This window comes from Electrophorus electricus, chromosome 16 (genome assembly GCF_013358815.1).
Source record: "Electrophorus electricus isolate fEleEle1 chromosome 16, fEleEle1.pri, whole genome shotgun sequence".
NCBI lineage: Eukaryota > Metazoa > Chordata > Actinopteri > Gymnotiformes > Gymnotidae > Electrophorus > Electrophorus electricus.
This window is the reverse complement of record NC_049550.1, coordinates 9,993,489-10,020,259: the sequence shown is the minus strand read 5'-3', so window position 1 is coordinate 10,020,259 and position 26,771 is coordinate 9,993,489. Positions and strand designations below refer to the sequence as shown.

At 39.4% G+C, this 26,771-nt stretch overlaps 2 protein-coding genes across 5 annotated transcripts in view; one reads left to right on the top strand and one right to left on the bottom strand.

The window, feature by feature from the left end:
• Positions 1-19,213, bottom strand: part of LOC113578500 (rho GTPase-activating protein 6) — a 67,596-nt gene extending 48,383 nt beyond the window's left edge. Inside the window, exon 1 of the mRNA XM_027011782.2 lies at positions 18,489-19,213. Within this exon, the coding sequence (XP_026867583.2) occupies positions 18,489-18,995 (507 nt within the window). The 5' untranslated portion in view covers positions 18,996-19,213. The remainder of the gene's footprint in view (positions 1-18,488) is intronic.
• Positions 19,214-24,701: 5,488 nt separating this feature from the next.
• Positions 24,702-26,771, top strand: part of LOC113578497 (male-specific lethal 3 homolog) — a 66,578-nt gene continuing 64,508 nt past the window's right edge. For all 4 annotated transcript variants that reach the window (XR_003410757.2, XM_027011775.2, XM_027011776.2 and 1 more), the window contains exons 1-3: positions 24,702-24,915; positions 26,055-26,137; positions 26,564-26,659. Coding sequence is in view for 3 of the 4 variants with exons in the window: in XM_027011775.2 (XP_026867576.2) it covers positions 24,817-24,915; positions 26,055-26,137; positions 26,564-26,659 (278 nt within the window). In the remaining variant the exon portion in view is untranslated. The remainder of the gene's footprint in view (positions 24,916-26,054; positions 26,138-26,563; positions 26,660-26,771) is intronic.

The following is a 26,771-nucleotide window of genomic DNA, read 5'->3' as shown; positions in this document are numbered from 1 at the left end:
CAGCACAAGTACTGGGAGCTTCATGAGACGGGTTTCCATGGCTGAGCACTTTCACACAAGCCTAAGATCAATAAGCACAATGCCAAGTGTCAGGTGGAGAGGTGTGAAGAAGCCTGCGCTGAACTATGGAGCAGTGGAAATGTGTTCTGTGGAGTGATGAATCACACTTCACTATCTGACAAATCTAGGTTTGGTAGATGTCAGGAGAACGCTACCTAGAGTAGCAATCAATAAAGCCAACAGTAAAGGTTGTTGAATGGTGGGCGTGGGCGTGGTTCCTGGAGTTTGTAACAGGGGATGGGCTAGGCCTCTTAGTCTAGTGAAGGGACTATTACTGCTACATCATACAAAGACATTTTATGCAAATATATGCTTTCAACATTGGACCATCATTTGAGGGATAGCTCTTTTCTGTTGCAGCATGACTGTGCCCCTGCATACAAAGCGAGGCCCTTAAAGACAAGCTTTGACCAGTATGATGTGGAGGAACTCCAGTGACCTTTACAGTGGCCTGAGCTCAACCCCACTGAACAACTTTGGGATGAACTGGAAAATCGACTGCAAGCCAGGTCTTCTTATCCAGCATCAGCGCCTGAACTCACAAATGTGCTTTTAAGCACAAATTCCTAGTCCACTTCAAAATGCTGTGAAAATCCATCCCACAAGGAGTTAGAGAAGAAGTAGGTGATATTGCCACAGTGGGAGGGGCTCTACATTAATGCCAATCATTTTGGAATGGGATGTCCAACAAGGTCATATAAATGTGATCAGGTGTCCTCATACTTTTGAGTATATAGTATGACATATGACATCTCATTCCTATTTCAATCAACTTTCCTATGTCAGTTAAATTCGAATATGAGTGTTAGAACCAGTGGATGTGATTTTCCAATAATGCTTTAGTTAAAGGGGGCCTGCTTTGGGGTTTAATGAGCCTATAACATAGTCCGTACATAATTTGTTTACACGTAGACATTAGTAAATGAATACGCAGGTATTATGTATGTAATCTGCAGAAACTGACATAAGCATTCATACCGCTACACAGGGTTCCTGACTAAGTCATGAATGTCAACTCTGGAAGGCATGCTAATATAGCAGAGCTATTAGAGCAGCACGCAGGGCAGACAGGACGCCTGGCTGTGGCTTGGAGGGGGAGATCAGAAGGTCAGTACTCAGTAGGAGGACATGCAGCGGTTTGCAGTCTCAGCAGGCCTGTCGCCCCACATCTGGGATCATTTCTCTGCCACTTGTCTTTACTGTGTGTGCTCCTGTTGCTCTTTTGAACTGAAATAACGAATAAGTTGTGATGAACAACACAGTGAAAAATATTTTGCTGTTTTAATTTGAAAAAATATGAATTACCAGTTGCCTTAACATTTTGATTCCAATGAACTTCATGTAGTATGCATAGTGACAATTATTATTCTTGGTATTTAAGGGACCCAGCTGCCTCAAACTTTCAAGAAAAAACAACAAATCATTTTCACTTTTGACAATGGTACAGCATCCAAAGACCAGAGCTGAAGTGATACACTACCTTTTATAACTAAGTATACTGTCTGGAAAATAATTCAGTTTCTCAATGAAAGGTAATGCACTCAAAGTTCCTTACGCCTTCAGATTCCATTATTTGTTAAGGATTTTAAGTAGGCAATCTGTAACTGAATACAGGCTTTGAAATGTAAGTAGCCTCGCATTCTCAATTTCACACATTGCTTTTGGGTCAGGCCAGGCTAACAGATAAGAGCCTAGCAAAGCGATGCTGTGGGAATGTAGTGGAAATGTCCTGCATGCTGAACAAATAAAGGCTCAGACATCAGAAGAGAGGAGGGAGGGAGGAATTACTACTACTACTACTTACACACACACACACACACACACACTCACACACACACACACACACACACTCACACACACACACACACACATTCTTAGGCACTGCCTTTTCTGCTTTCTAGCTCTCTTTGTCCTGTCCAGGTCATTTTACCCTAAATGATAGTGAACCTTCCTTCACTATAACATGCTTGTAATCTTCTATCCATAAGGTCCACCTGCAGACACAGCAACCAAGCTGACAGACTTTTCTTCAGCTAAATTAAGAACTTTGTGCGTTAATGCCACTGTCCTGGCCTTTAAACTTTCCAGCGTTTCAATGTAAAGGTCTCAATCATTCACTCTGTGGCAGTGCACTGCTGAACACCTCAACCCCACAAAACACCACAGCCGAGCTATCTTTGAGCTGTGCGCCCAAATATTTACACGATAATAAACAGAGGCTCTGAGAACACCCTCAGCCAACTCTGAGATCTTTTCTATTTCTAGATGAAAAAAAAAGCAACCAAAACATAAAACGGGAATGCTGTGAGAAAATGTTCTAACACTGTCTTTTTCGATTCATCACATCATAAGGACAGTCTTTACAGTGGAAGAGATGGAGACAGAGAACATGGTGATGACATCACAGCAAGGGAGCTGCTCTCGTCACTGCCATCTTGTGATGCATTAGAAGACGTACTTGTGGTTACCGTGTGTTTGGTGAATAAGATGAATGAGCTTAAATTCAATTTCCTTTGCTTTTCCCAGCAATGATGTCAATGAGACAATGTCCCAATATTTTTGGTAGGTTGTTTGTTTGCTTGCTTGCTTTTTAACAGGTACATGGAAACTCTTTGGGGTTAAGAGGCTATTGAGATGGACAGAGACAAAGGAGGAGAGCAAAAAAGTGAGAGCTTGTGCCTCGGAGTTGATTAAGGAATGCGGTTGGAATCTGAGTTCCACTCCCCCAGGTCTTCCTCCCTCCTGCAAGTCTTTACTATTAACCAGTCTCGTCCAACTCGCCCAGGCCGAGCCATCCATATCCTGCTACCACAACATTCGTTGCGCATGTTTCAAATCAACTTTGACTTTTAATAGCATAAGCGCCATGTGCATGTTCAAAAGAAATTCTGTCATCCTGTTCAGTACCGACCTGTCATCAGTATTCTTCAGTAATTACCAATATTGCTCAGAAACAAACCACCAAAACCAACTCAACCACATGCAGTCAGAAGATAATCAGAGCCAAATAATGTGCCAAGCGAGAGGGACGACGAGTCCAGCTATCATTCCAGCGAGTGTTATTTCCAGGGAAAGAACGGACACGACACTGTTCAAAATAGTCTTACTTTCCCAGATTTCCTTGTGTTATAGGCCTTGTGAGCAACTGCTCAGAGATCTATAATAACCAAAAAGAACATCATCATTGTTGCATTTATTCGAGAAGCGCAAACCGTGCAATGTTACAGTGTCCAGATGGCCCGCGGCCCCTGTTAGCACGCTGCTGCGGAACCTTTGTTAACTGACCTCTGTCCCCGTCCAGCTCAAGGAAGGAGTGCACGCCTGTCACTCTGTTTATGCTACTAGGCCCACTCAGACACGTTCGACGGGCATGTTTACAGGGCCCGCTGGTCACTGTGGCAACAACCATGAGAGTGGTGTGTGTGTGTGTGTGTGTGTGTGTGTGTGTGTGCGTGTGTGTGTGTGTGTGTGTGTGTGTGTGTGTGTGTGTGCGTGAGCGCGCGCATGGAAGGAGGGGGCGTGTTGGCTGACAGAGTCAGCATTCTGACATTTACACTATATGGGCTGGTGCACCGGGGAAGCACAGTGGACTTAAATGCCACTCTGGAATCCCACAGTAATGCCTGGATCCAGGCAATTTATCGGTAGACTTCAATGGATGTATAGTAAACTGGACATATAATAAATATTTTTTTTCTCTCAAAGTACATTAAAGTAAATTCAGATATATAGAGCACTTAATAGTATATGTTTTAGAGCTCCATACCATAGGCTTGAGAGCACCAAAGTTCCTTTAGTAAGTGTTACCAATAAGTACACTGCAATTATTAATATATAATAGTCCTTTCATTTGGGCACAGAAACTAAAATGGTGTCATGCTTTCACAATGTTGGTCATGTTAGTGGCTTATGCTGATTGTCAATTAATAAAACCAAACCAAGCTGCTTTTTGTACTATGGTTTTATAGAGCATCCCACAGTTCTGCCTCCATCAAAGCTCAATTAAAAGCCTACTTCACCCTGCTGTTCTACTAATCCTGCCCAGGTGTGATACCAAGTAACCCCCCCCCTGCCCCCTGCCCCCCAGATGCAAACACGCATGCACATAGACACACTCACACACACACAATCACAGGATCACTTTCCCACGGTCCCGTATACTGTAGTGGTACCCTCCTCTTCTGGATGATCCAATCAGAATGCTTCCTTACACCTTAGCTCTGGGCTAATTATGTACAGACCTGGCTCTTTTTTTCATAACCTCCTGGGCTAAAACCTCTTAGTTTTGAATTGCACCCAGCAATTATGCTTTACTTGAGGCAAATTACTGCAAAAAAAGGGCTAAACTACTGTGTTGAGAAAGTAAGTGTGTGTGTGTGTGTGTGTGTGTGTGTGTGTGTGTGTGTGTGTGTGTGTCCACTGAGCTCACTCTTCATGGCTTAAATAAACCTGTTTGGAATTTTTTTAATTGAAGAATAGTGCAGAAAAAGTGCGGAAAGTCCAGAAAATGTGCCATATCCTGGCAGCAATGGCTGACATTATATTCACTCAGACCAAAGAAAAGCCAACAGGCAGCGCTACCAAAGCGACAACACAACAAAACAAGAGTGGACTCAGTGGAGAAAGAAGCTGCGCCCTGTTGTGCTGGAGAGTTTATTGTTACCGATTTAGTCCTCTAAAACTCTCGGAGATGATAAAAACCTAGAAGCGGCTGAATATTACCCATGGAAGACTCCCCCGTTGGGAATAACCTCGCTTGACCTTTATATTGCAAAATAACCAAAACCTCCATCATCTTATCCAAAAACACATAACTCTTTCCACATTCATTTCATTTAGAATATTTTGCATGAAGGCTGATTGTAACAAAACAGTCCAATAAGAGAATTTAAAACGTAATGCAGATACCAAAGCTTGGAGCAACTGGCCCTGCTCCAGAGAAATGTTTTGGTCTGATCTCTTGGTTCTTAATCTTGCTGACATCATAGGTCTGTTCTCTTTGATACTCTTGACTACTTTCACCTGATTAGATGTCGCTATCATGAGGGCAGATGCTGTTCATGGATAAGACAAGAAGAAAAACGCAGAAACACAGAGTGTGGAGCAACAGGAAAGGTTTCATCCTGTTCACAATAGGTGTCGAAACACAGTGTATACTCCTTCCTGTAAGACACTTTGAGTTCACATTTGAGTATGCCATGTGGAGAGACGGAGAAAGAGGGAGAGGGAGAGAGAGAGAAAGAGAGAGAGAGAGCAAGAAAAGAAGAGAGAGAAAGAGAGGGATGTGAGTGTTTGCCTCGGTAACCAGAAGTAAAAGACGACAGCTTCTTTCTGTGCCTATTTAATTGTCCTGTAACTCACAGGCTGATTTAAAGAGAGGAGGGCTGGAGAAAGGGATAATCCCAAAACCGCTCAGGGGCAGTGGAGGGAAAGAAGAGAAGTAAACATTCAGACAGGAAAATGTTTGTTTTTTTGTTTATTTTTTCTTGGTGAGCAGGCCACCATATAGACCAGAAGCACCAGGAGAGGCCAGTGTAGTCAGTAGACCAGAAGGTGTCTGACCAGTAAACCAGAAGGTATCTGACCAGTAGCTGACCAACATGCAGCTGCAATGGCTCACCTGCCATTCATGACCAAGGCTGGCTGGCATGGTCATCCGCAAGCAAAGGTGTTCAATAAAATTCACAGGCTCAGTTCTGAAACAAGCAACTCAGGGCCTCCCAGCCAGTGCACAGATTGGCTATGTTGCAGTCAAACCTGCTCTTGCCTGCAAAGCAAGGTGATCTCTGGGGAATATTGACAGCATGACACAAGGCTGCTGGGAGCTAACAGCCAGAGAAGAGTCTGGCTGTGAAGATGGATTTTTTATGACTGGATCCTTAAATATTAAGTATTTGGAGTTACTTTAAAAAAATAAAATAAAATAAAAAATTTAAAAAAAATAAAAAAGTCCAAAATGTAGTAGCTAGTTATGCATATCACTTAAAAGACTGCTGTGATCATTAGGTTTACTGAATTAAGGCTTTAATCTTTTATTTATTTTTATTTTTTTTATTTGCAGTTGATTAAAGAATACTAAAAGAAAAATAGTGGAAGAATGGGGAGAGAGAGAGAGAGAGAGAGAGAGAGAGAGAGAGAAACAGCGTAAAAGTGGGAAAGAGTAGAGAGCGCTCACTCTCTTATTGCATTGGTATTTTGGGAAGAGCACCAGCTGTAATGAAAGCAATGCGTTCTGGGAAATGACGCCTCACCCCCACCAGCTGCATCATTAGCGTTACCAACTATTTGTGTAAAGGCAAACAATTGGAACATTGAAAAAAGTAGAACGATCATTAGTATTTTGTGAGATACACTCCAGAACGCCAGAACAATCTGACACAAATGCATGAAAGAAAGTGATTTATCTTGGTACATAATGCAGTATGTTATATTAGAAAGTAGAATGGTGCCCCCTGTTGGCCAAGAACACTCTAAGAAAGAGTGATAATATAGTTTGAGTTCAATTTCTGGCAGTATAAGACAAGATGTTTGTATGAAAAAGAACAAAAAAGGTTTGTTTATTTTGTCTGTTCTTTTCTGTTTTATATGCAGCCAGTGTCATTTGTAAGTTATAATCAGGGTTAGTTTTGTGAGTTAGGTTTATTATGAGTATCAGGTTTATGTTTGTGACTGGTATCAGGGTTAGGTGCAAGTTAAGATCTATGTTTAGTATCAGGGTTTATCAGGGTTAGGTTTGTGATTTAGATTTGTGATTAATATCACAAAAGACATGTGTGAGTTAATTATTTTTGTGATTATCATCAGGGTTAGGTTTAGGAATTATATTTGTATATTTGTGATTACTATCAGAGTTAGGTTCATGAGTTAGGTTGTGATTAACATCAGGGTTAGGTTCATGAGTTAGGTTGTGATTAACATTAGAGTTAGGTTCATGAGTTAGGTTGTGATTAACATCAGGGTTAGGTTTGTGAGTTAGGTTGTGATTAACATCAGGGTTAGGCTCATGAATTAGGTTGGGATTAACATCAGGGTTAGGTTTGTGAATTAGGAGGTTGTGATTAACATTAGGGTTAGGTTTGTGAGTTAGGTTCATGATTATTATCAGGGTTAGGTTCGTGAGGTGAGTTAGGCTGAGCTGACTTCACACGTTTTTCACAAATTTACCAAATTAACATAACAAGCAGAACAAACACCGTACAAGATTTTAGACTTTTTAAAAATGTATCACTGTTTATTGTCTTGGTTTACAAACATCTACACACCAGTAGATGTCAGCATATGACAGTGCTGAGGTAGACACCTGACTTTAAAATCTGAAAGAATTCTGCACTCTCAAAAACCTCATAACCCCAAATGAAAAAAACAGCATTTAGCAATTAACTGTCAGGGGTAAAATGACTAAAACATTTCAAACACTTTCTGTTCAATGCTCTTCTTTTTTATGCATTTTTCTTTGGACCGCATAAAAACATTTACGCATTTTAGATACTCCAATTCCAATTTTTTCATAGCAAATTGTGATTCCAAGTACCAAATATGAAACCTATATAACATACCAATTCAACACACCAATAATTTTGGTAGGCAATATGTGCAGAAATGCTAGTATCATCAAATGCTTTTCAGGTTTCCTCTCCACCTGTCTATGACCCCATGGTATTAACATCCATGGTGCTTATACTTGAGAGAGGACTTCATAACCTGATACCAAAAGCAGCACCAATAATGAGATAAGACCTCATAGCCTGATGCCAAAACCAAATTTCAATCTAAAAAAAATTCACATATATTAGTTCATATTGGATGTTTGAAGTTGAGGTTTTTTCATTACACTCATATTTATGTCAGTATGCTCTTGAGCACCTTCCAAGACGTTGCACCATTAACAAATACACACAATACATACATCCATTCATACTGAAGGTGAAGTCAGATAAACTGACACTCAAACCTGTGACCTGAAAAGAACCTGACAAAATTGTTAACTCAACAGCTACACTGTTTAATAATGGTCGAACGCACATGCCTCTGAATTTTCTATTAATAGCACTGGGTATGTTTTGTGTAAAGCAGTCTCTTCTCTCTCTCTCTCTCTCGCCTTATTTCTCTCTCTCTCTCTCTCTCTCTCTCTCTCTCTCTCTCTCTCTCTCTGTGTCTCTCTTTCTCTCTCCCTCCCTCCATCCTTCATTTTTTGTGGTGAGAGGTCCACCCATCTGGAACTCCGTCTCACTCTCATATTTATTCATCCATTGCCAGGGCAGTTGTTTTTTTTTTTTGCTTAAAAACTGAAAATTATAAAAAGCTTGAAAAAAATATGTCATAAGTATTTTTAGAACCCACCATTGCTTTCATTGTGATTGAAGCGAGAGCCCCACTGAAGCCCCCCAATTTGTTGATTTTAACCCATATAGTATTCTGAAAAGTAAAACGATGCAACTGGGGTTCAGACTGACCCCACAGGGCTGAAAAGTAACTGGAAACGTTGAAATAGTACATGTTACAGTAAGCATTTGTGGAGTTCCTGGTCATATTATCATCCAACCACTGTTAAAGGCTTAAATTATTCCAGGCTTTTTTGGTGTTCATGAACCAAGTAGGGCTGGCAGTATAATAAGATTGTGATTAAATAGTTAGATATGGAGATTCTAATGTCACTTGCACTATATTAGGAACATAGTGGCATAGCAGTTAATTATTAATTAATTGATTATTTTGGTTAAAGACTGGCCGCCTCTGTTTTGAACAAGATTGTTCACTTTTGTTGGATCATGTGAAAACCATGATTAATCAAAACACCAACAGAACTCTCATCTGGACTGGCAGAAGTTGGCCAGTGTGCTCAGAGTAAGGTGCATTCTTTAAATACAGCATCTCTGTGCACTGTAAGTACTGTAAATTTAAGACACTATATACTGTCCAACAGAACTTCAGAGACATCAGGACATACAGTTCTTCACTGATAATCAGTAAAGTACATTGGACCTGAATACACCCAACAGGACATACATTAATACATCTCATGAGTTCACTTCTCTTGCTTCATTTGGCTCAAAACATTGCTGCCATTTCAGTTGAAAGGAGATCATCAGTCCATGATTTAAATGACTCTAATTGGCAGCCAACGGCAAACATGTCTATGAATGTAGCTATCCAGCCCTACCATTTTCTTGAAAAAAATCTATGCTTTCTATAACACAAGCCAGCTGTGTCAAGAGAGACTGAGAAAGACTGTGAGAGAAAATTAGTGAGAGAGAGAGAGAGAGAGAGAGAGAGAGAGAAAGAGAGAGAGAGCTGATAACGTGTGTGTGGGGGGGGTGAGTGTGTGTGTATGTGTGTGTGTGTGTGTGTGTGTGTGTGTGAGTGTGTGTGTGTGATTGTGTGGGGGGTTTGTGTGTGTGTGTGTGTGTGTGTGTGTGTGTGTGTGTGTGTGTGTGTTAGTGTGTGTGTGTGTGAGTGTGTGTGACTGTGTGTGTGTGTGTGTGTGTGTGTGTGTGTGTGTGTGTGTGTGTGTGAAGGGGGGGTTTGTGTGTGTGTGTGTTTGAAAGGCACAGATTGTCGGTAGCATTAACTAACAGAGCGGGTGTGATGGACAGTGAGTGGGAATGAAGCACCGCAGTGGGGGAGGGGCACCTTTCTGCTTCATGTTGCCAAGGCCACACAGGGTCCGGTCAGACTGCTTAGTGGAGAAAGAGTGCCAAGCCAAAGGTGAAACTCTCCAATTGGGGCTGTTGTTTTACGAGTGGAGGTCACTGGCATCTTTAAAAGCTTCTCCATTTTACCTCAGTAATAGTAAGAATCATGGCTGAGGAGTGACCGGTCACAGTAAGGGTTATTTTCATTCAACAGTCACTCACACAACCAGGGTGCAAAAAGGATAGTTTATACCAGACTCTCAGGTTATCACAGCGGGATGAATACAGACAAAACATATGGTATGTCATGTCCATTGGAAATAACACCTCACTTTTCTTAAACATCTGGAAAACAGTGAGTTTTACCAATGAAGAAACTATATTACTGAAAGCTTCAAAAGACTTTTATGAACTTAAAACAAGTTCTTCTAGTAACAGTATCTAAAACTTGAAATAATTCAATATACTTATAAACTTATACATATTTATAAATAGCTTTTCTTATTTCTCTCTCAAGGACAGAAAGGAAACTTAGATAATGTAACAGAGAAAGAGAAAATGAGAGAGAGAGAGAGAGAGAGAGAGAGAGAGAGAGAGAGAGAGAGAGAGAGAGAGAGAGAGAAAGATAGAGAGAGTCATGGTTCTTTTTATTTCAGGGCCCCAGGCACTGAAGGCCTGGAATTCCAATTCTACCAGGGGCCCCTTATCATAGGGACTGGAAAAAGAAAGAAAGAGACAGATAGAAATGAAGAGAAAAGTAAGTAAAAGTAAGGGCTGGAGAGAGTAAAAGAGAGACACACAGAGAGATGAAGAGATGGACAGAGAGAAAAAGAAATGGAGGTATATAGAGAGTAAAAGAGAGACACACAGAGAGATGAAGAGATAGACAGAGAGAAAAAGAAATGGAGGGATGTAGAGAGTAAAAGAGACAGAGAGAGATAGAGAAAGATGGAGAGAGAAAAGACAGACAGAGAGACAAAGAGAGAGAGAGAGAGAGAGAGAGAGTGAGAGAGATCCCCACTCCATCCAGTCCACTACTGTACATCTCCAGTTAGAGTCCTAACGGAGAAGTTCTGCTTTGGCATGGACAGGGACGTTTACTGGAATCATGACAGTATCACAAATATGTAGGGAGTGAGATGATGCTTTTTCTCACACTCAATATCAGGTTGTGGGGGAACAGCATGTAAATGGAAACCCACTCTCGAAACTCTGTTCTGGCAAAACAACTACAAATCACTTTCATGCTAATATCCCCCAAAAAAATAAATACAATTTTTTTTAAAGAATTGAGGCTATTGGATGAAGAAGATATTTAGTATACATGATAATATTTTCAGCAGGTAAAATCCTTCTAGTAAGAGACATAAAGCATAAATGCATTATACATTTAACTGACTCCATTTACAAATACATTTTAGAGGTCATCTGAGGGCACATGGGCAATGAAAGGTCATAGAAATCCAGTATTAGGATGTATACAAACATTCATGACCATTCTGAGCCACAAACGTCATAAGCCTCCATCACTAGACAATAGTGGGGGATGTATACAGGTATTTAGGGCAAGCCAAAATATGTAATTTGTCTTCTAAAAATCCCAGAATAGTGCATGACTAAAGCATATTGCAATTGTGTTGTAAAATACTCATATAAGTAGGGGAGCTTTAGTCTGAAATGTGGCTGTCCCTGTATGAACTCTGACCCAGAGGGCTTTAAGACCTGGGTCAGGAAATGAAAACAACGACCAAAGGAAGTTCTGATTCCCCCTGGTTTCCCTCACATGTCAGGCTGAGGTCTGCAGGCCCAGAGCCCTCAGTGGGTGGAGTCAACCGGGATAAACATACCGCCCATTCCGACATCCCAAAGGGACTTGCTAATTAAGAACCGCTAATACTGTAGCACACTGTCAGGAGGTAGTGTCACTTTCATTTGGCACTGCTCATTTTACACTTTTACTAATACCAATCTAAAAATGGATCTTGGAGAGACATAGCGCTTGCAATTTGGTTGTGATGAAAGTTCTTTATTGCATCTCACTGTGCCATTTGAAGAGTGTACATCCAAATGCATAGGAATGCTCAGCAGAATGATGTGTTCAGATTACATCAACATGTGTGCATCACCTAGAAGATTGCAAATAATAAAAAGTGAATCATATATATGTTCATTACTGCATATGACTGGCCAAGGCTTCAGTTTCTATACCAAGGATACACCAAGCAAACAGATGAAAAAAGAAAACATTAACTTCTGGCCTTTGCAAAAAATATATAGGTTCAAAATAATAAAATAGAGATATAGCATGGCCATAGATTTATTTTTCTCAATTACTTCATTTGTGATTATTTTCTATCTTGAGAAGCACATAGGATTATCATATGTGTAGGAAAGTTTTGAATTTGTATATTTGTACATATCATACAGACTTTGTATTGCTCTACGGGAGTGTTTGCTCACTGTGTAGTTTGTATTGCTCTACGGGAGTTGTCTTGCTAAGGCACATCTCAGTATACAATTTCTGGTATGGCAGCATACTCTGACCTGCTTCCAAGCACTGCCTTTGTGTCCTTGAACGAGAAATCTAACCATGAGCTGCTTCTGGGGGCAAGCAGACCAGCCATGTAATTTCACTCTCCTCTTAGGGTTCCCTCAATAAATGAGAAATGTACATAAGACTCTTCTGAATACAAGTTATGCCAGCGTCCGACAAACTACCTTTGGGCACGGCTTGAAAACATCCTACTGTTCCACTCACCAGAAACAAGATGAAGTAAGGTGTTCGGAAAATGTTATAATTACATGTAATTTCTATCTTTCATTGTAATTTATGAATAATCCACTGTCCTGTAAGTGGGTAGGACCTACATATTATAATTAAGCTCAAATAGTTCCCTCTGTATTGATTAGAATAGTTTAGTTCATTTAAATTGTGTTTCAGAGACTGATTCAGTGACAGTAATAGCGAACATGAAAAGTTCTCTAGGGACATATACATGGAGGAGCTGGCTCAGGGTGTTTTGCCTAGAATGACCAACTATGCTGGAGGTCCTCATAATGCAGGACAGAGGGGTTAAGGAGGGTAATCTCTTTAGACACTGTAATCTACTCTTTATGACATTTGTGTTTGAGGATAAACATCCCTGTAACCTCTTCAAAGGAAAGCAGAAGGACTGTGCTCACTAGAACTGGTAAGATCACAAAAAAAACTTGACTTCTCATAGAGTGGACTATTCCTTCAGACCATTTCTCTCAGAAGGTTAAGTGTTAACATTAACATTTAGATTAGACTAAAGAAGTGGCAGTATTCACTGCTAATTTATTCTTGTTAACAACATGCTGTCTCATGCCACACTAATTGTAGGCCAAGCCTCAAAGTTCACAGTTACAACCCCCCCCCCCTCCTCCTCTCCTGGCCTTGGCACTGGGCCTCTGTTCTGTTGGGTGAATATTTGGACTTTCACATAGGAGGTCCAACTGAACCAGCTGGCTTGTATTACTGCCATATTGTGTTTGGAATCTTTAACAAAAAAGTGTTTGATGGCTTCCTATGGCAGCAGGTTGCTATTTTTATTAGATGTTGGAGCATATGCTAACACTTCCCTTGCCTTCAGTCTTCAGTTTTATAAAGACAGTTTTATAAAGACAACACGCACATCAACCGAGCAAGAAGATCGCTACCCACAGGATTCCTTTTGATTCTCTCGATTAGCCAAGAGAGTTTGAAATGTACCCAAACAAATGTCTTAGTGTGAAAATCCTTATTATTTGCAAGAACAAGTTCATAAAAGAGCTTCTGGTCAAACAGCAGGACATATATGAAAGTCTGACCATTTTAACAAACATGTATACATGATGCATATGAAATTTTGACCATCGTAATAAACATTTGCGGTGCTCTCTAGTCACATTTCACCTTTTAACATCCATTTCTTTGAACAGGTGTACTTGCCTATGAAATCATCTTTGAAAAAATTCACTTCAAATGCCTTGAATGGTTGAGGTTTAAACACCATTCCTTTTGAGCCATCTTGTCTCATATAAATAATGTACCACTCTCTTAGTGTTGAAAAGACAAGAGTTTACAAGTATAACACTATACTTTATAACACTATAGTTTAAAGTGATTTATTATAAATAATAATAACAAAAAATGTATGTTAGTTACTTAATTATGAATGGCAATACAATCCCATTTAATGTTTATATTGCACATATCCATGTTTGTACAATTGGAACCTCGGAACCTGCAGCCACATACCAGCCATGGCCATCGGGTGCATTTAATAAAGCGTCTTTGAACTGTGACTCCCATGGTCCTCTCACCGACCTTGTTAGATCCATCCATTCTAGATCATTAGTAGATTGGACTCTAACCTACTCTACTGGCTAGGATGTATTCTATGAGTAAATGACAAAGCACTTTTGTAAGTCACTCTGGATAAGAGCGTCTGTTAAATGCCGTAAATGTAAATGTAAATGTAGCTTTTAGTGATATCAGTTAATATACACTGCATTGTGCAGCCCTAATTAGTATGACTGTTTTGTTGCAGGACATAGAAAATGTGCTAAAAATCACACTCACAAGACACAATGTTGAGAGTTGTGGATATTATATCACACCAAGTTACACTAAATGGTGATACAGTATATAAAACCACAAAGGCTCTGTGGATGTACCAGAAAGACTCCCATGCCTTTTTAAAGTCGATGTTGTATTTAATCCCCACATTATTTTGAATCTAATTAACAGATGACACATTTTGGTCTTGTGGTGTAATGTGTACACTTACACAACGTTTCCAGTGAATGAGCTGATGTGACAGTGAGGCATGAGCTGTTTGCATGTTTTGTATGTCCAATCACTTACAAATATTAATATGATGCTAAAGCATGTGATGCAACACATCCGGATTTTGCTCATGTCACACAGAATGAAAGCCAACTACTATAGCAGGGAATTGACCCACCTCTTAAATGAGCAAGCCTAAAATAGTAGCAAATGGAAACAGATTTAGGTTGCCTCATAATGGAAATGCCCAATTAATGTTTAGCTTATTGTAAAAATGTTTACTTAAACTGTATTTCTAAATACTTTTTGTAAATGTATAACATCCAGCTTACGTCTATCTCTTAGACACAAAAACTAAGTCTCTATTGAAAATGACCAATAAAAGCTGACATCAGTTCCTTGAGGTGGAAGAATCCAGTAGAGTGTGTCACTTGTCTTCCGAGAGAACAAAAGTGGTGCCAGCAATGTTTGGATCAGGATTTACAGCTGACTGAAAGGTATGGTCTCCTGTGAGGTGCGCCCAGTACAACAGCTACTGGGTTTCAATATATAACGTTTCACTACTTAAGCAGCTGCGCCATGGAAGTCTTGCTCCTGCTGAATTTTTCATTTGCGCAAGAGGTTCATGCAATTCCGAATATTGTTTTAGGTGAGTGCAATACAATTTGATATCTATGGCTGCATCTCTTCTTGTCAAACATTTGTGAGAATATATTTTGAAACAGTTTTCCAGGTGAGCCTAGCAAAATGACTCCAAAATGATAAACAGATGAATAAACATAAATAGTTCAAGAAGGACAATTTTCTGGTCACTTTCATTTCTTTAGTAATGCTATTATAGAAGTGCACAGTATGAACAATTACTGCACTGATGGCAATTTAAACTAATATCAATTAAAAAGTAATTGCCACCTTCTCTCCAACCACTCCTGATTACCACTTTGTCTCCACCTTCTCTTGATTCCCTCTCTTTTTAGTGATTGGCAAACTCAATCAACCTGCTAATGACCTTTTCTTGATATTATTAAATGTGCAAAAGCACATTTACTGGAGAGAGTTGCAAGGCTAACAATGAGTACCACCCCAACTCATAATGTTTCTTAGTATAAACTGACCTCCAGTCTGTATGTGGGAGTTCTCATGTAATGTAAACTACCACACTCATGTTTTTCTTTTTTTTTCTCTCCTTCTCTCTCTCTCTCTCTCTCTCTCTCTCTCTCTCTCTCTATTACAAACTTAGCCCCAAGAAAAATCAAACCCTTCATTCATCTTTCTTTGAGAAATAAAGTCCATTTCCTTTCTACAATCTTTCTTCAACTTAAGCAGAAAACTTAATTTGCTCAGAACATGGAGATTTGTGAGACAAATTTTGTGAGACACAGTTGTGAGACAAATGTGATATCTGGAGTGTCTGCAAAATAGTGAACTTGTACATGGCACATGCACTAGATGAGGAATCAGGCTACAGGTATGGCCTTGGTGCGTGTTAAACGCGGGCGGATTACAGATCGCCTGTACATGCTCAGTCTCCTTATTCCATTAAAGAGCCAGTTGGAGATAACGACAGCAGGCAGGCAAAGGAACTGAATAAGGATTGATGTCTGTATACAAAGGGCACATCCATCCCTTAGTAACTATTTAATTAGCTGTGCTAACCATTTTCTATGTAATGATGTATTTACATAGAAAATGGTGAACACCATCAAGCACAATCAAAAATATAATACACATCACAAGCACTAGAAACAATAATACATTTGCATGAGGTGGAATGGCTTTTAAATTATCACTACATTATAAATTATGCAAATTCCTGTAATAATTTGTCTAATCACTGTCATAATATGCTAATCTTTTCGACTAGTTCAAGTGTGCTATGCATTTAAAATGTTGCATGGGAGAACTAAATATATAACACTACTAAATATATTTGTTTTAATATATTCTGTTTTAATTACAACAAATAACAATGCCTTTGCTTCTTACCCCAATAGAGACATAAATACATATACATACCTAGGTGATAAAATCAGAACTATTATTTTTAAACTCTTTTGATAAAAGACAAGATTGGCCAGATAGACAATAGTAAATATACTACAGTACAAGTGCAGGGATTTAGTTTGAGGCATTAGGAAGAGATTACAGAAAGACCAGAGGAGAATGTATGTATAGTAAAGTGGAGGAAACATTGCAGCGATTCTCCATGTCCCTTATGTGTTTGCCTTATGTCCTGTACCCAAACACAGCAGAAATTAAAGTCCAATGTGCTGTACTTTAACATAACAGTACTTTTAATGTAACAGTCCTTTAATGTAACAGTGTAACAAAAACATGGAACTCACATGGCTGAACCTCTTCACCTGACTGGGTCAGGTTTCACTCTTTTATCATAAAGCCAATACAGATATTGTTATTGTATGAACAGGCTGATATTCATCTAAGATTTGTTTGGACTGAGCAAGCTAAAGGAAATCTCAGTAGAGACATAAAGGGAGGGCTTGGACACTGGTCATGAACCTGCAGAGCTGTGCAGGTCACCTTACAGTCCAGTCCAAACAGCCGCAGTATCCCTATTGATGCATAAATCATTTCCAATCATTTTTTGAATGGAGACCCATAAACATAACATGGGTGTGGCAATTGCTCAAAAAACCCTGAGAAAGTTTCTAGGCCTTTAGCTATCTAGGTGGTGACCACTATGGTGATAATTAATGCTCGTGGGGTTTTTTTTGTCCCAGTTGTTTCAGGACATTACGTGAAACTGAGTTGTAAAATTGAATTGGCTATCTTATACACTTTAATGAGAGGATTATATTGTGGTTTCCAGTTCACTATGAAAAACATGAAAGGAACTGTGCCTCATGACTACAGCCAACTTCACAAGCATCCCACCCCCAAAAAGGGGGAAAAAAAACAGTAAGGAAGAATGCTGAAATCTACCTGACTGAGGCCTTAGGCCACTTGAATTCAATTCTTAAAGTGTTAAATTGTTAAACTGGAATGCACTCTTTCCAGTTCTGGTAGTAAGGGCAATCAGCATAAGACCAATCCAATTCCTGCAGGCACATGCTATACGCATAGTCTTCATGATTTTTAAACAAGGAGGGAACAGGCTGTGTCTCAACCACGGCCTGTGTGGAGAGCGGCCAAATATTTAGTCATTAGGCTCTTGCTAAAAATAAGCCAGAAGTATGTTTTTGTAAGGATTTCATTATCTGCACCACTACTGTGGCAAGCTAAATTCATTTACTCTCCATATGTCTGGCCTAGCAGTGAAAACGTTAAAACAACATTTCAGTGCACAATACTGCTTAAATATATGTAGAGATCTGAGTTTCTAGCATAATGGGTATTGTATTTTAACAATGGAAGCCAAGTTTCCACACACGCTGAGCATCAATCCTGGACTAAAAGAAACTTCGAATAGAGAATCCTCAGTAATCAGTTATCAATACACAGATTATATCTAGTCCTGGACTAATTTACATTGTCTAAAAGGATTCTCAAGAGATGTTCAATCCAAAAAACCCTTTTAAGTCATGGATCAGATATAATCCATGTCTGGAATATTGGCCTTAAATATGACAATTGTCTAATGATGTCCATGACTTGCAAGACAGAATTATTCAGTGATTCTAAAATGTAAACTTCATTACAGAACCGCAATCAAAACAAAGAAATGGCTCTATTTTTGGATTCCAAAATAAATAGATAAAGTAAATGCCCCCTTAATCAAATAAATTGTCCAAAGAAAATGGAAAATAAAAAAAAAACAGCAAACAAAAGAAAAAAAGGTATAATTTTATCACTGGGTACTTAATGTTTTGTTTGTTTTTCGTGAATTTGGGCTAATTAGGACTTACTTAGTTTTTCATCAGTGAACCTTTCAAAACCCTTGATGGATGAAAGAAAGCAAGAAACCGATTTAGGAATATAAAATTAATTTCATAACACTCTCTCCTTTATAGGACAATGCTTGGTTAATGTTTTAATTAATTTACCTCAGATTTCCAAACAATGTAAGCATGGGAACTGGTCTGCTGCAGTTTCTTCTGAAGCCACTTTCTAGGTGAAAATATAGTGCTCGTGCTGCCTAAGGGGGTGACACTCGAACTTCGCGCGAGAAACGGCAAATCCCACGCCGTATTCCGCTTCACGCTTTTAAAGTCATATTCAAAGTGAAAGTTTGACGATGGGGAGGTGTCCAGAGGCGTGGATGGACTTGAAGATGGAGGTGATGGATGTATCAACCTCCCTGTCTTGGCACGAAGATTCGTTTTAGATGCGTCCAGGTGTTCAGCTGACACGCTGCTTGACGAAACTGACTCTGGGTCGTGGACCCTTGAACTCTCAAATTCTCCAGGTATTAAATCGGCATCTGTACCATAGTTTCTTATTATGGCTGGATCTAAACTCCGAGTCTGTCGTAACCGTCGTTTGGAGATGCCCTTGGATGCAGGAGATGAGCAGGAAAAGACGCTATTGAGAATCTCTTGGGCAGACGACATGACTTGCCTTCGAGTGAGCGCAATTTCTAAAGTTTTTGTGTCAAATAACGGCAATTAGTCTTGCTACATCGCTTTTAAAATTCTGTCCTAACGGACTCGAGTATATCAAGAGAAAAAGTTATTATTGTCCTATTATTGTCCGTGCCGACTTCTTCCCTTTGAATGCATTTCCCAAATGGGAGTGAGCGACGTTCCACAGGATGACAAAGTAGTTTCGAAATTCACTCGCCCCAGTACCACGTCCCGAGCCCTCCCTCCACAATCTCTGATACGTGTGTGTGTGTGTGTGTGTGTGTGTGTGTGTGTCTATATATATATATATATATATATATATATATATATATATATATATATATATATATATATATATTCATCATATTCATATTAAAGATATCCACTCAAACATGGGCGACAGTATATCGTTCGAATATTAATTCGATAATCATAATACAAGCTATATAGAGCTATGACAACTATAAGTCAAAGAAGCATTAGAATACAATTTAAAGTAATAATGTACAAGTCATCACTTGTTTCTTTCAAAGAACAAATAAACCCAAAAGTGTAATTAAATTAAATTAAAATTATATAAATTAAATCATATAAAACTCACTGGTGTAAAGAGCTATAATGCAAAAAAAAAAAAAAAAAACCACTTCTTACAGTGCTTATTCTCTGAGTGAATATTTTCCTAGGTGATCCTTGAGAATAAAAACTCCACCAGTTGTATATCTCCCTGTGTGTGAGTGTGTGTCCATGCGCACACATAAAGTGACACAGGGGAAAAACAGCGGACGCACCATGAAAGACTTGGGGGAGGGTTGTTCTGATAAAACAGCTTATAGAGACACCCTGCCTGGTACTGATAAGGGCTCTGATTCCAGCAGTCTAAAAACAGATAGACGAAAGAGACAGGGAGAGATAAAGGGGCGGAGAAACAGAACAGCTGTGAGGACGGGACACATACCAATGGTTGACAGAGAGGGAAATGCAGATTGAGGAAGTAAAGGATGGAGACATTAAGGACAAATGGGGTAAAATTCAGGACAGAGACCGGGGAGCACAGAAAATGACTCTCTTTTTTTTTAATGGCTATGGGTGCTACTGAGAAAATATAATGCTGACAGTTGTACACAGAAAAAGAGGTACAGACTACCTAACCATAGCTGCCAGAGCTATATAGCAATACATAGATACATATATTTTCTCAGTAGCACCCATGGCCATTTTTTTAAAAAAAGTCATTTTCTGTGCTCCCCAGTCTCTGTCCTGAATTTTATCCTATTTGTCCTTAAATCCATCCTTTACTTCCTCAATCTAGGTTCCCCTTACTGTCAACTATTGGTATGTGTCCCATCCTCACGGCTGTTCTCTTTCTCTGCTCGTCTAACACAGCTCCCTAATTCCAGGACAGGAAAATAATGTTGAAAATAAGCATGAAAGATATGTTAAGGGAAAGAGGCCTCTTCCTCTCTGTATTACTACATACTCACCCACTCACAGGGTTGGACATGGAGAAGGATGTCAGTGGTGAAATCAGCGGAACAGAGCATGCTGCTGACCCAGGGGTCAGCTCAGAGGATGACATCACTGCACATTTGGGCCCACAAAACACACGTGCTCTCCCACAATTGCCAAGAGGCGCACATTGTTTCAATAAGATGGGCCAGCACACGAGTGTTTGGATGGAATGTAGAATGAATGAAAGTAACAGCTTTCATGCTGCCCAAAGTTCTTTTTGTATCACCCTCAGTGAAGGCACTATGAGTACCTGTTTTACAACAGAGGAGATAAATCAACAAGCTTGACTCAGAGGTTGTTTGTTTGATAGGGGACTTTTTGCTATATCCCCAATAAATGTTTTTCTAATAAAAGAGTAAATATTGCATAATATTATTACATAATATTGTCTTTTTGATTAGAATTGTGTAAGTCCTTATTATTAGGCTTAATTATCTAACTATAACATATTAATTCAGCATATTAATTTTGTAGATTGTATACTGCCAAACAAATATGAATATTATCAGATATACTGTTTGAACAAGACTGAAGAATTACCTCAAAAAACTGTTCCTACAGTGTTGTTAACTGAGAAACTCAAAAAGACACTTGGAAAACCTCTTAAATTATTCTAATCAAAAAACAGGGCAGAGGGTACTCCCTGTTTTTACAATTGAGTTCTCCACTCCTCTCTATCTACTATTGGAACAGTCTGAAGTCATGCCAAAGGCTCCGTAATTTAGAAGGGAACGTAAAAAGATATAAGACATTGTGTCATGGATGACAGCCCACCACTTAAAGCTCAACCCGAGTAAAACCAAGCTTTTGTTCATCCCAGGTACTCCCAACCCTTACCATGACCTCACAGTTTCCTTCAAGAATTCCCTGGTATTACCATCCGAAGTTGCTCGTAGCCTGGGCATAACTTTGGACAACCAGTTGTCATTCTCAACTCATGTTTCTAATCTAACCCGGTCTTACAGATTCCTCCTTTGTAACATACAAAAGATTCAGCCCTTTCTCTTGCAGGAAGCTACCCAGGTGCTTGTGTAGTCTCTTGTGATCTCAAAGCTAGACTACTGCAACTCGCTACTTGCTGGTCTTCCTCTAAGAGCCATCAAACATCTACAACTTGTCCAGAATGCAGCAGCATGCCTGGTCTTCAATCTTCCGAAGTTCACACGTTACTCCACTGCTGCACTCCCTTCATTGGCTCCCAGTAGCTGCACACATCAGATTTAAAACCTTGATGTTTGCCTACAAAGCCAAAAATGGACCAGCCCCTTCATAGATGAGGTCAATGGTCAAAGCCCGATCTGTACCTCGAGTACTTCGAATCCCAAGTAATGCTCAGCTTGAAATACCTTGCTTCAGATCTCATGTATGACAAGCATCGAGACCATTTTTCTGTCCTGGCTCCAAGATGTTGGAATGAACTCCGACTTGCTGTCCGTACAGCAGAGTCCCTTGCAGTCTTCAAACGCAGACTGAACAACCATTTATTTGCAGAATACAACTGACCCTGCTCCCATATTGACTGACTAAATTAGGACTTATTCTAGGGTACTGTTTATGTTGTTTAACAAACTCTAACACTTATTGCACTTATCATTGTTTAAGATAGACCTTATATATTTTGTACTTCTAGGTATCAGCATTAATCCCTGTATTCTACAGTATTCTAGTTCATTGGTATGTTGGACTCTAACCTACTGTACTGTACTAGGATATATTCTATGAGTAAATGACAAAGCACTTTTGTAAGTCGATCTGGATAAGAGCGTCTGGTAAATGCCGTAAATGTAAATGTAAAATGTAAACGTGAGAAGATTGCATTGGATGAGGCATTTAAAATCTCACCTCCAATAGGGTGCACACTGATAAGGAATCAAGACAATTATAACGTGAATACTGCATGAGTGACACACATTTCATGTCTGCATGCAAGCTCTGGAAAGCTAACAATTTAAAAGGAATGGTGAATATACTTTAATTCAAAATCCCAAAGATATCCATTGGAGTAATGGTCTGAACTGATTTTTTAAAACTTTCCTCATCTGTTAAGACAATTTGGAATAATGCGGGATTGTTTAAAATGTAAAATTACATTTGAAATGGTTTGCTCTATGTGATATATTATTGTGTCACATTTATATACATATTCAGAGACACTCCCCCTGTTTATGAACATAAACAAAAGAGGCATGACATAAACCACAGACAATGAGTTACTTTATGGTTTTAACCTAACTGTCATGATAAGTCCCTCCCAGTTTCTGTGTTCCATGTTTTCCGTCTTTCTCCACCCTCGTTTGATTTTCAACACCTGTCCCTCGTTTAGTTGATGGTATTTAAACCCTGCCTTGTGCCCTTAGTTTTTGTTGTTCATTGTGGTTGTTTATTGACTCCGTGTATGTATAATTGAATCATTGTGTTTGTTAAGTGTGTACTCTGTGCCTTTGTGTTTCCTAGCGTCTTTTGTTATAGCCTGCTTCCCATTTGCCTTCGTGTGCTTGTTTGTTATCATGCAACTACGTACTTTACGTAAGTTTGACTCTGGACCATTATACCGACTCCGATTATGGATTTGCCCTGAATAAATCTCGTTCTTCTCCGCAGACGCATCCGCCTCCTGACCGCTCACCATTACACTAACGCACTTATTCCCAGATTGATGTTCAGAGTATTTGATGTTCATGAGTATTTGTTTGCGTATTGGTGTTACCAAGACTCAAAAAGTACAAATAAATGCTCCAGAAGTGCAAATGGACTTGAAAGTGTTTTGGAATAAATAAGATACTATCAGTAGCAAACTGATGCACTTTGAGTTTGCCAGCTGACATTGCGACTCCATCTTGAAACTGTAGGTTTGGCAAAAGAAGAAAACTAAACTCTGACCGCTGACAGGACACGTTTTGGCACTATATTAGGATGCAAACAAGGTGAAGACCAAGTAATAGAAGAAAAAACAAAAAATGACAAATTTATAATGTATCAGGATATTCGGACTAAGACACATTTGCAGGTGGCCATCCAGTCTAATATATGCTTTATTTTTTAAAGATGGTGTGGGACAGTGTTATTGAAAGTGTTCAGAAGTCACCAAACACAGAATGATTCAGTGCAAAATTGTCCATTGTACACATCTTACCAAACTGAGTCTTATTAATATTTAGAAAAATAATAATGCAACATGTGACAGGTGACACCAGTCTCATTCTAAGCCCCCTACCATGTTTTCCATCATGCCCATCTTTACACTCATTCTGGTCAGATATTATTTAAAACCCTCTCTAATATAAAGTATACTGAGCCCATCATAGCCCTATATGTGGTGATCCTACCAAGTCTGGAACCTGATCTTTTTACATTGTTTTCCAGATATTTGATCTTATTCCACAGGAAATGCCCAGTTTTTCCACATCATGTGCTATGGATGACTTGTTCTCAGGTATGTTCATTTGGAAAAATCCACTGTGTAAAATGTGCCACCCATTTCTCAAATTCTCTGGGGTAAAGGAGACCCTATTGTAATGTAGGTGCCGAATGCAGTTCTATGTAACAATTTTTGTTTTGTATTATTATTGTATTACTTTGTTAAAATTTCGTATTTTATCATGATTTATTGTATATTTTGTATTTGTTACCTTAACTGAAAACTGGATTGTAGAAAAAGACGAGAGTAAAATGGGGCAATATTTTTTAGAGCTGCATCTGAATGCTTCTTCGCTATTTCACGAAGGCGATTGAGAATAAATTATGGAAATGCAGCGGCATCATGTGGACGAAAAGATGGGCCCATATATATATATATATGGTTGCTTTCTAATAAGCTGTTTTGTTTTGTTTTTTCCATCCAGGAGCTACACGATATCAAAGTACGGAAAAATTAAAGATCTTGAAGAGAACACAATCCAGATCCTTTTTTAAAACCAGGTTTAGTAAAAGCAAGAAAAGCGAATAAAGTCTAAACCTTATTATTTTCGTATACGTTTCCTCCAACGCGATAGCTTTGCTTAGATTAGTTTATCTATAATTTGGCATAAATACAAGTTTTATCAGTTTACTTTTGAGTTTTTAATTTTTTGTTATGCAATTCTTATACACGCTGCAGTAACACCTTCCGTTCATAATTTTGACGTCATGTTTTTCAACGGAGACTTTGACGGACAAACTTAGTACAAACTCGCGTTTCTGTTTGAGGATTGCGCACCCAACACTCCATCTCCATACTTTTCAGTAGGATAAGAGCCCGGCGCGGAACGGGTTAAGGAGCGGGGGTCCAGATTCCTCCTCTCCTGATCGCCATGATGAACAAATGAACTCTCGGGGAATGAAATTTAAATTCCATAAAGGAGAAAAAGTTCTCTGTTTTGAACCTGATCCATCAAAGGCCAAAGTGCTGTATGATGCAAAGGTAACTTACAACGAAAATATACAACGGCGGAGTGTTTTTTAGGGAGTAGGGACATTGTATCCAGTTGCATCCTAATTTGCATGTATTATGACAGTGAGCATCTAAGTTTATCATTTCAAAAGTTAAATCTCATTTTATCGTTGTAGACGTAGCTAGTTTAGCGCGCGATGACACGGTCACGTCTCCATAGTGCGTTTACTGCAACTTGTCCTAAATGACACGCACGATTTTTGAGTTAGCCACTTTGTGAAAGTTGTGATACTCCTCGAGAACTTGTACCGTTAAACGACTGCAGGGTTTTTGACTCGCAACCTTTAGTTATCATTGCTATTGCTGGCTAACCTAGCTAGCTAGCTAGCGTTTCACCATTTCGTGTAAGGCCTGTATGTGTGGAAACACTCATCTTAGCACGTATAGCAACACCTATATAGCTAGCTAGGTAACCTTATAAATAACATTAAACTCGAAAACAAAACGTACCATAGATATAAAGCTAGATAGTATTTATGACCACTTAGTGCGCTTCAAAAGGCGAACGGGGCTGCTGCAATACTATAGGCAAACTCAATTCACTTAAGTTGGTGTGCCACTCTCAAATCAGCCAGCTAGCAGGTACTCCTAGCTAACTAACTAGCTAGCTTCATAACTTTGTAGTAGGCTTGGTTGTGGAGTTTTACTTCACGTGTTAATCTAACTAGACATATCTTTATTATAGCTAAAGCTGTTCACTCACTCAGTAGATAGTGATAAGTACTACTTGGTGCAATCGTGACTGACTCTTAAACCTTTACTAACATTTTATCTGCAAACAAGTGTAGCCTGGTTGCAAGGTCCATCTCTGGCAAACGCGTATCCACACGACCACTAGGATACGGAGTGGCTGATTTGTTGCCGCGTTCTGGCCACGTCATCGTTACGTTACGTGTTTACGTTATCGTCATGTTACGTGGCACGTCATTGTTACGTTGCGTGTTCACGCGACGGTGCCTGCAGCTGCGACCCCATTGTATGTTTTGGGGAGCTGGGAAAATGAGCTGAAGGAACCATTTAATTCTAGCTAGCTAGCTGGACATAGTAGCGGTTATCCTAAGACATTTGTTCACAGTTTTTTGTTTTACGGTGTAAATTCTCTCGTTTAGGTCGTTGATATTGTAATAGGAAAGGATGACAAGGGAAAGAGGGTCCCAAAGTATCTGATTCACTTCAATGGTTGGAACCGAAGGTAAGCTTGATTCCCACAATGGTCCACACCAGCTTACATACCGTTAGCTAGCTAGCGAACTGTATAGTCATGTTAGCTATCATGTCTGATGTTTAGAAAGCCACTTTTCTAGCGTTAGGTATCTAGGAACAAGTATTTACACTGCTACATCTAGCTCAATCGCTGAACCGCGTTTTTGAATTGTCAGTTTTTAGCGACGCTATCTATCTACGTACTCGAAGTCTCTTATGTAGGTCAATGAAGGCATCTAATGTTAACATGACTGCAGACTGGCTGGCTAGCGAACCTAGATAAATTTTCCGGCGGATATCCAGCTAACGCGAGTGAATTTTTTTTGCTATTTTTCTGGGAACTTGTAGCTGCGAGGTCCTTCGACTTGCTAACTTGCTATCTAACATACTGTCCCATGTTGTGCTCATTTCCCAGTTGGGATCGCTGGGCTGCGGAGGATCATGTACTCAGAGATTCAGAAGAAAATCGTAAATCGCAACGTAAACTGGCACGCAAAGCTTTGGCTCGCATGTATGTTTTCCCCCCATCTTATTTATTTAAACGACAAACGTCTCGGTAAAATCCCTGAAATAGTCGTTGAAGTTGTGGTCTAAAGCTCCAAAATGAGATTTCCAAAAACAAC